The sequence below is a fragment of the Coloeus monedula genome (genome assembly GCF_965178545.1).
Source record: "Coloeus monedula genome assembly, chromosome: 10".
NCBI lineage: Eukaryota > Metazoa > Chordata > Aves > Passeriformes > Corvidae > Coloeus > Coloeus monedula.
The window spans coordinates 12,887,825-12,898,116 of record NC_138790.1 but is presented as its reverse complement, the minus strand read 5'-3'; the positions used below and the strand labels follow the sequence as shown (position 1 = coordinate 12,898,116).

The window sequence follows — 10,292 nt, the reverse complement described above, 5'->3', positions numbered from 1 at the left end:
AGCGCGTCCCCGCGCGCCCCCCGCCGCACCGGCGATCTCCCTTGCAGGCGGCGGCGGGATCTGTCGCTGTGACGTCATCGCGGCGGCAGCCAATGGGCGCGCGCGGCGATTGTGTGGCCGGCGGGGCAGCGCCGCGGCCGGAGCGCGGCCCGTCCGGTCCCGCCGCGCCGCGAGGGCCCCCTCGGCCCCGGGCAGGACGGGCCGCGCCGCGGGACCGCCCCGGCCGCCGACAAAGCCTCCCGCCGGCCCCCCGAGCCCACCCGCTGGCACAGCCGCCCGTGCGTCCCGCCGCCAGGGCTGCGGGACCGGGAAACTTTTTTATTTTCGGAGAAAGAAGAAGAAAAAAAAAAAAAAGTTGTTTCCCCCGCTCCCCACCCCACCCCCCCACTCCCCCCGCCGCCCTGTGTCTTTCTCCTCCCGCTGTCAGGTGACTTTTTAGCGTTAGAAGCTAATGAGCGTGGATGCTCTGGGGATCCCAGTGATGGACCCTGCTGCTCTCTCCAGGCGGAACACGGCGCTGAGATTAGTAGACTTGGCGGGGGCTCCTCGCCACCATCACCACCCCCCTCAGAGCATGACAGGCTTCCCGGGCTTCGCCGGGCACCCCCACACCACGGCGCCCACGCAGCCGGGGGAACACGCCGCCGAGTCCCGCCTCGGGCCGCAGCAGCTCCGGCCAGAACACATGGGGCACCGCCACCATCCTCCTCCTCATCCTCCTCCTCAGCATCACCCCGCGGCCCTTAAGATCAGCCCTGCCCCTCATCCCCACCACCAGCTCCACCATCACCACCACCATCATCATCATCATCATCATCATCATATGGCAGGCCAAGCCGAGGTGGTCTCTAGTCAAACGGCAGCGTTTGGCCCGGCGCAGTCACCAGCAGCCCCTTACCCCGTCTCTCACCCAGCCCAGGCTCTGGCAGCAGGTAGGGACTTCTTCATATGCAGAGACCTGCCGGTCCCACTCATGACAGGGCTGACCGAGCAGCACCCCGCTGCAAGTTCTCACCACGGACTGTTTGTCTCAACAACAGGTAGCTACCCCGGACACCATGGTCACCAGCACCACCACTCAGAAGCTGGGAATCCCTCTCTGTTCACTGGACTCCATGAGCAGCCTCCCCATGCAGCTCCAGGTGGCCATCTAAACGGACAGCTCAGACTGGGGTTACCTGGAGAAATGTACGCCAGGTCTGAACATTTCACTCAAGTACCAGCCTCCAGGACAGATCATTTTGCTGCTTCTTCGCTTCATAACTACGGTGGTATGAATCTGAACGTGAACCTGGCTCCACACCACGGCCCGGGTGCCTTCTTTCGTTACATGAGGCAGCCCATCAAACAGGAACTCATCTGTAAGTGGATTGAGTTGGACCAGACTCCCAAAAAATTATGCTCGAAAACTTTCAGCACGATGCACGAGCTGGTGACTCATGTCACGGTGGAGCACGTTGGAGGACCCGAGCAGTCCAATCACATATGTTTCTGGGAAGAGTGTCCAAGAGAAGGGAAACCTTTCAAGGCCAAATATAAACTTGTAAATCACATCAGAGTCCACACAGGTGAAAAACCTTTCCCCTGCCCTTTCCCAGGCTGTGGCAAAGTGTTTGCCAGATCAGAGAATCTCAAAATACACAAAAGAACTCATACAGGTCAGTATGTAAAGCTCTCTTTACTCTCTTTCTCTCTGTTTTTCAGCGTACTGTTTTGCTTTTTTTTTTTTTTTTTTTTAATGTATCCTTTGGGTTGTTATTGAATGCACGCCAAGTACTTCTGGAAAATAAATTCTCAGATTTGTTTGTTTCTTTACCGTTTGGAGAAGGGGGAGGAAAGGGTGGGGGGAAGGGGAGAGCAAGAGCAAATCTCAGAATTCTCGTCCATATTTTTTTCTGGTTGTGCTGAGAGCCTGCTGGAGTGTTTATGTGGGTAGGTGTGTGTAAATATCGAGTGATACAGCGACTATTTCTGCTAATTCACACAGGCAAGGATATTTTTTTTCGATTTAAAGTAGTCGGGGGAAAAAAATGAAATCATTGTGCAAGCTCACAAATTAAAAGTGAACAATGGAAGTTACAACTTGTCTAGTCAGTTTTGACTGATGTCGCTGAGATGCTGCTGCTCGAACATTGTGAGAATAACACAGCTGCGACCTTTTCGTTCAACAGTTCTGTTTTGGGCAGAGGGAGTTTCAAATGTTTGATCTGAATAACACTGACATTTTTAATGAGCATTGCCTTCCAACCACTTTCTGCATTCGCAAATATGGGGAGCTGCAAGTTCTGATTCTCGTGAGGGAAAAAAAAAAAAAAAGAATAAGAAAAGAAAGAAAAGAAACCCTTGTATTGTTTCGGCCTGTACATTCTGAAATGTCATTTGCAGATCTGGTAGGCGAAATTGGGACATGTGTCAGAAACATCTGTTAGTTCTAGTTAACAGAAAATAAAGTAACACGATGGACGATCTTGCAAAACTACGTTTGAACTCTTCCGGCCAGGAAAGCATTTATAATTAATGAAATTGCACGTAGAAAGTTTTCACACTTCCAGGAGCAGCTTGTGAAGTTGTATTAATTAGTTTAGCAGCCGGTGTTTGTAGTCTATAGCGCTGGCTTTCGGGGGGTTTTGGTGGTTTTTTTTTGTTTGGGTTTTTTTTTTGTTTGGTTGGTTGGGGTTTTTTTTGGGTTTTTTTTTTTGGTTTTTGTTTTTTTTTTTTTTTTTTGGGGGGGGGGGCGGGGGGTTCTTCTCTAAAGAAGAAGATAAGAAATAAGCCCTTTTTGGAAAATTTAATCTGTTCCAGTGTAAGGTTTTCCACCTCCCACCCCCTTCTGTACAGCCTTATGCACTGCGAGGGAAACTACATAATCCTATTGTAAGATCTGCTTACAGCCAAACGATTTTTTTCGCCTTCCAGTTCATAAAACTCCCCTTCCCCCATGCTCGGTGCAGAGCTTGACCTTCCAGGAGTTGCATTTTTTATGGTAGAGCGCGACGTGATATAATATGCAGAACATACACTAATTTCGTATCGCTATCGTCTAAACATAGCACTGAGATTTTACAGCGACCGTCACTCGTCACCTCATTATTTTTCCATCGCTCTATGAGGAGCAAGTCTGTGTGCGGGGCGGGGGGGTGGGGGGGAGGAGGTGGAAGACAGCATAGTTGTGTTTCTCGGCTGCCTTCTTGGCCCTCTTTTTCCTCGAAAAAGGGGTATCCCCGGGTCACGTAACTTGTATCCCAGCCAGTTCCTTGTTGGATCAGCACAGGTACAGCCATTAACCGGGAGAGCTCATCTCTTAATGACAGTGTTTTTCTTAAGTAAACAAACTTTTACTGCTCTTTAACGGCCTCACTGTTTGAAGTCTCTGAAGCAGAAAATGGTTAAATTCTTGGGAAAACTGACCTACATCGGAGATGCAGGTTCAGGGCAAACCCGAGAGCGGAGATTTGCGTTTATTAAACACCATTCGGCGCGTCTGTACTTTTGGCTTTAACTTTCTCGGTGATTAATTGCTATATTGTGCAAACTCCTGCAGGGCCTTTATGGTTCCACCGTTTCTATTAAACACCCAGAAGTTGTCAAAAACGCAATGTTTCTGAAACCCTAATAGAACTCACTACGAATTATTCATGAAGACAGTTCTAGATTCAACAGGAAAATTATTGCCTCCTTAAATATTAATGACTTCTGATTTCTCCGAGGCTGGGGAGCAGGCAGAGGGATATCTGGCGATGTACGAGTTTTCCAGGTTGGAGGATAAGGCCGTTAAGGCGGCGGCAACGGGACGAGCATGACGGGCTGGGATCACTTCACCGCCTTTCCTGAGGGCCAGGAACAATAGTGCGAGGCGTGGGACGGAGCCCCGCTCCCTCCCTCCGGCCCCCGCCACCCCCGCGCCTCGCCCGCAGCCCGGGAGCCGTCAGCTCCGGCTTCCCCCCACCACCACTCACCCGGAGAAGTTGGCAAATACCTTAATCCACTCCCGGAGACGGGGGATTATGCCACAAATTCCAAGCTGAATTTCACTGAACACTTTTCCCCAGCTACAAGTGTGGGGGTAAAATGGCGGTTGAGTCTCCATCGCCCGCGGAACTTTGTGCGTGGCTGCGGCTCCGTGCCCAGGCTGCGGCAGCCGGGACCGGCGCAGTGTCCTCTCCCTGCCGGGCAGGGATTTCCGCGTAAGAAAACCTGCTCTCGCGAAAGGAATACTTGCAAATGGCTCGGATGGCTCCTCTTTATTGAGGCGTTCATGGAATGCAACCCGGGCAGCTGAGAAAATGCTGCCCTCTTCCCACTTGAAACCCGGCTGCACGGACGGACCTTTCAGTGGCTCTTTCAGGGGGGTTAAGCGAAGTTGAACATTTTTCAACTCGGCAAAGCGCAGTGCGGCGCAGCCTGCTTTTACCTGAATGGAACTCACTTTGCACAAGCAGTGCTTATGAGGATGGCTTTCCCTGGGGTCTCCTAACTTACTGCTTGCTTGTACTACACTAATACCCTTGATTTGTTGTCTCAACTTAGATGCTGAAGGTCAAATTATTTCCTTACGTGGAACTCTAATTAGATTATAGGCGGGCGTGTGTCTATGCATATGCACCTCTGTATGTCGACAGTATTTGGTTACAGAATCCGCATCGTTTTGTGAGAGACCTTATTTTTAACCTCTTCCATCCCTTCCCTCCAAAGCCAGGTATTTACCCATTCTCTGTGCAAATGTTAGCGGTGCAGGATGCCAGTGCTCCGCACTGAGTATTACAGTGAGGAAAGGACATACATTAAACGCGGAGCCATGAGCTTTTTGCACCCACCTTGCATAAAGTGCATTCATGTGAAATATTTGGAATGCCTTCCTTTATTTGCCTCTGCTCGCAGCCGAGCCCAGCGTAGGCTGAGTCTCTCCTAAATTTAATCATGACGAATTGAGAGGGAAAAAAATAAAAACGTCAACCACAAATGCACAACCCAAGAAATTAAAAAACCAAACCAAAACAAACACACAAAACCAAATATTGGAAGTCCTTTCGGGCCACATACGCCATGATGGTGAACGCAGTTGCTTTGTTTGCACTTCACGTTAAGGTTAGGCCATGTAATTTTGTGGAGTCCTCTCAGCCCTGATACTTTTTGACTTTTGATGGATGAGGAGGTTATTTTCATAGTCTGTTGGTGCAGGACTTGGGTACCCCTTGGCAAGCAGGCTTTTGCAGTTTGCTATTGTCAGCAACAATAATGCCGTCCGCATTTCATCCTGAAGCTGGCTGTGGCATGTTTCCTTGAAAACCTCCTGTGTATCGTCTACTATGCCAGGTCCACACGATCCGAGGTTAAACTTTCACACGACTCCCGCAACACGACTGTATTTCTATTATGCGTAACATCACTTATTATATGATCAGACAATTTAATCCCGATTGCAATTCCTTCAATGACTGTGTAGGTTGAAATGAAAAGGGAATCCTACCCTCCCGACAGTGCCGTGCACTGGCCTAGTCATCCTTCTGCTGAATCTTTATCGTTTTGCCCCCACAATCAATGTATTTCTGAAGTATTTCATTCTTTAGCACATGGTATCAGCAAGCTGGGAAGCGGGGAAAGGAAAGGGATGTGGATCTTCCATGGCGTTGTAATCAGTGCAAGTATGATGTGGATAAAATATGATCTGGCCAGGTTATGAGAAACATTTCCACGTGCACCTGGGGGACTGTGAGAAATGTATTTAACATAAAAGCCTTCGAAGGGATAAATCACTGACCGCTCTTTCTGCAGGACTTCGGAGTCTGCGGGGACAGCACAGGTTTGCTCGGAACGAGCAGTTCTCCTCTAAGTTTTCCTTGTTTCGGAGCTTTGTCTTTTGCACAAACCCCCACGATGACACATACACAGGGCAGGGGAAAGAGAAGGAGAAGCTGGCCTGGCCGGGTGCTCCGCGTGCAGAGCCGGCCGCGCATCCGGGTGGGAACGGAGCGACGGCTCCGGGGGATGCTCGGCGGGACCCGCGGGGAAGGGCAGGGCTAGTGAGAGATGCAGCGGGGAGAGGAGTCGTGTCAGGGCCGGAGAGAGGGGTTCGGGGAGGCTGTGGGCTGGAGGGGATGCGGGATGCGCTGCTCCCGGCCCCGCCGCCGCCGCTAATGGCTGTGCTCGCCCATTGCCTCCTGCAGGGGAGAAGCCGTTCAAATGTGAATTCGAGGGCTGTGACAGGCGCTTCGCCAACAGCAGCGACAGGAAGAAGCACTCGCATGTCCACACCAGCGACAAGCCCTACAACTGCAAAGTGAGAGGCTGCGACAAGTCCTACACCCACCCCAGCTCCCTGAGAAAACACATGAAAGTGCACTGCAAATCCCCTCCTCCCAGCTCCGGCTACGAGTCCTCCACGCCCTCCTTGGTGTCCCCCTCCTCGGACTCCGGCCGGGAGCCCCCCGCCTCCTGCTCCCACGCTGAGCCCTCCGCGCCCGCGCAGCCCGCCGCCAACCTGAGCGAATGGTACGTGTGTCAAGGCGCAGGGCCCCGCGGCCCCCCCGGCGCCTCCCCGCCTCCGCGCCTCCCCGCCGAGCCGCGGCCCCGCTGCTAGGGCGCGCCGGGGGCGGTGGCGGCCGGCCCGGCCCGGCCCGGCCGGCGCAGGGAGCGCCGCGCCGGGCACGGGGAAGCCGAGCGAGAGCGGCGGCGAGAGGCGCTTGGCGGAGGGAGAGATGCTGCGGAGCGCGCGGGTGGGCCCTGCCTGCGCCCCCAGCACCGCGCACACGGGAGGGCTGCGCTCGCCTCGGCCGGGGCGCTGCCGCCTCCTCCCGCCGTGCCACACACCCGCACTCTGACCGCCTTGCTCCGGTCTGTTTACACGCCAACTGATTTGCATTCCCTTTCCTTATCCCTGTCCTTTTCCCTTTCCTTCCCTTCCTTTCCCTTCCCCTTCCTCTTCCCCTTTTCCTTTCCCCTTCCCTTCAGTGATTTCATACAGATTTTCTCTGTACAGATTTTCTCTTGTCAACAGTACTGTGTGCTGCACTGTTCTGTTTGCCCACGATTTTCTGTGAGAGTGTGTTTTTTTTAAGAAATATATATATATAAACTATTATTTGTTACCAATTTGTACAAAATGGATCCATTAAATTTTTTGATTAATAACCCGTTCGATGGACGTTTCTGTAAAGAATCTCCTTACTTTTCCCTCTTTCTGTGTATAAATACATATATATATATTTCATCCCCCCACCCAGTAGTCGCTAATAAAGAAAGGCCCAGGGGGGTGCGATGATTGACTGTCCATTTTAGCTCCCACTGGTAATGACTCCTAATACCTAAACATGCCCGTTCCCACCCAGAGTGCGGCTCCTGTTGAACTGTGGGCGCCGAAGCTCCCGGGGGGGCGGTTCTGACCGGGTGGGGGGGAGACCATTCTCTGACGTCACTGCCAGGGCGGGGGCCGGGCAGCCCCGGGCAGTGCCGAGACCTGGGGCCGATGCTCCACGGCTCTGCCCTTCGAACAGCCCCGAGGAGAAATGAACTGCTCCCACAACGCGGCTTTAGCATCCCCATCCTGTCCCAGAGTCTCAAACCTACAGGGTTCACTGCACTGGTTCAGAGAAAGAAGGGAGGGGGGTAAAAAATAAACAAACCCCCAAATAAATAAACAAACCTCTCCACTGGGGTAGCTTGAAACTACCGAATGGTGTCTTTTTAATTACTTTAATGATGTTTAAGAATACCAGATAGTATAGGCAAATAAATAGCATGGGCTGCTGGAAGGGGTTTCAATGGCTTGCGGAGAGCAGACAGAAGGCTGCTGTAACTGCATCCTCTCGTGTCTGACAGATCACCTCCGTACCCAGGTGACTGGGGTACTGTGTGTGTACAACTGAACACACACGCACATACACACGTGTATGTTGATACTTACAAATAAAAAGCTACATGAAAATAAATAGCTGGTCAGTGACTAAAAACACCCCAATGCCCAATGCTTTCCTTACTTATACATCTGTATTTTTCTCCCAAGGCACCAAGTCAGCATTTCTTTATTCATTCGCCCAAGCGCAACAACTTCTGTATTTAAACACCACGGATAGTGACAACAGCATGTCTCTACCGGGAATACACTTAGGGAATCAGCTAGGTGAGAGCAATGTGGGAAAGAGGAGCCTAAACAGGGGAGAGTTGTGCCCCTCTCTAGCCCCCGAAACTTGTGTCATGGAAATCGAGAAGTGCAGAAGCCAGATGCGGATAGGGAAGATGTTTCCATCATGTCCTGAGATCTGTTTATTTCTTTATTTCTCTATTTGCAGAAGTATTTGGATGTGCAGGCTAATCACCTTTAATTTTTCATTTGCTTGTTACAGATGTCTACCCCGTTGCTCTCAAGGTAATCTAGACAGACACAGCTGAAAGCCTGAATCTTATGCCTTAGACATCAAAGCAAGCTCGCACAAAGAAGTATTTCTTCACAACGGTGAATCTTCATGGTAAGTTAGGATTTCTATGGCAATAGGCAAGTCATACTTAAATAGTGAAAGGCGAAGTCTGGAGCCCGTCCAGTCTTTTCATTAAGGACATAATATTTACGTCTAACAGGCCCTTTTTCTTGTGTATACAAGTATATATTTTTGTTTGACGCGAACTAAATCATTTTCATTTAATTTCCGGTAAACAAAACCCACGCGAACAGGGCACTTGTTCCAGACCATAATAAAAATGGATAAGACTGTCAGGAAGAAAAGGCCTGCTTGAACTGTCGCCTCAGCTCACTTTTGTTTCTGCTTTCTGCCAGGATCAGAGAATGCATTTGGGATTTGAGGGCGAGTTTCTAAAGGCAAGGAAATGGTTTTTAAGGGGGGAAAGAAAAGGAGAAAGGTCTAATCAAGCTCGGGTTGTTCAAAGGGCCTGATTTTGGGGTTGAAAGTGTGAGTTTTATGGTGCATCAGCATGCCACGTTAGGATCGCTATGGTAATGAGGAGAGCAATAGCAAGCGGCCTTCAAAGGAGGCACACTCCATTTGAGACAGTCTATTAAGATACATTTGCACTGACCTTTGGTTTCATGCTAGCTTAATACACTCAATCTGCTCCCCGCTAGAGATAGACTTCCTCCACCTAATGCACTTCGGCAGAGCTGGGTTTTGCTGGGCTTCGCCCTCCCCCCGAGGCGGGCTCAGTTCTGAAGCTGTAGCCCCGCTCTCCTTCTCCCCAAAGTAAGGGTCTGCCAGCCCCCAAGCTCGGCGGGAGCTCCCGCCCGCAGTCCCCAGCCTTTCTGACCAGCTTCTAGCAGCAAAACTGTCCACAAAGCCTGAGAATTGCTTCGCTTTCCTCCCCACCAAGTTGGGAGGGGAAGATAGGATGGGGGCTGGAAGATCCCCTTCCTTGGGCTGCCTCTGTCTCAGGGTGCAGGTGTCCCGATGGAAGTCCTCCAGGACCTGGAAAGCAGGGTGAGGTCCGGGGGGAGATGCCCGTACCCCTCTTCCCACTCCGCCCGGTCCTGCTGTCGCTGCGCGGCAGCGAGCGGAGGCTCCGCGGTGCGGGGGAACTTGACACCCGCATGGCCGGGGCCATGGGCGCTGGGCCGTGGGCCCGGGAAAGTTAGAAGTCCATGTTCCAGTAATTGTCTTGTTGTTTATTTTATCCAAGTACCCTAGTGAATAGGGGAAAAATAAACACGGGGGAAAAAAATTCAAACAGTTGAGTCGTCTTTAGTGCCAGCCCTTGTGGTTGAATAAAAAGGATGGTCCAATTTCTATTGAGCTGAGAAATCTTTGAAGTGGGAGTTATTATCTGAGAAATTCCTGGTCGTCGTCCTAACAACGCTGATGAAACGTAAAAGGTTCTTTGTCAGCGATTTGTTCTCCTCTCTGTCAAACTCACCCTGCCCGTTAGCTTTAAACCGTTTCTAAAGAGATAAAATCAAACTTTTAAAGATAACTTTAGGGGCCCAGAGGGTGCAGAAAATACCAAACTATCGAATCTTGTGTATAGACATACATCTGGATATATGTGACTGTGTCTGCGTGAAACCCTGACTGTGTACAGATGTCCATAGATGTCTGTATGACCTTACAGTTCGAAAGTTGAAATTATGTCCATTGTTTTTGCATTTCATCCTCCAAACTTTTCCGTCTAATAAATTATTCCTAAACACACTCTGCGCAGAATGCGATTCTTGGGTGAAGGCAGATATGTTGGGTTTAATTAACACCACTATGTGACCAAAAAATGTTTTCTTTCCAGTAGAGTGAAAGCAAGAGCATAGACATAGAGTAAAATCTTTGATCATTTAACAGTCCGAATACCTATCAAGCATG

At 50.7% G+C, this 10,292-nt stretch overlaps 1 protein-coding gene across 1 annotated transcript; it reads left to right on the top strand.

Annotated features, from left to right (window-relative positions):
- Window positions 1-451: 451 nt before the first annotated feature.
- On the top strand, window positions 452-6,577 carry ZIC4 (Zic family member 4; the record flags this gene model as incomplete). Its single annotated transcript, XM_082288339.1, has 2 exons — window positions 452-1,658; window positions 6,165-6,577. 2 exons carry the CDS (start codon window positions 452-454, stop codon window positions 6,575-6,577), a joined length of 1,620 nt encoding a protein of 539 aa, XP_082144465.1.
- Between the last annotated feature and the right edge of the window lie 3,715 nt (window positions 6,578-10,292).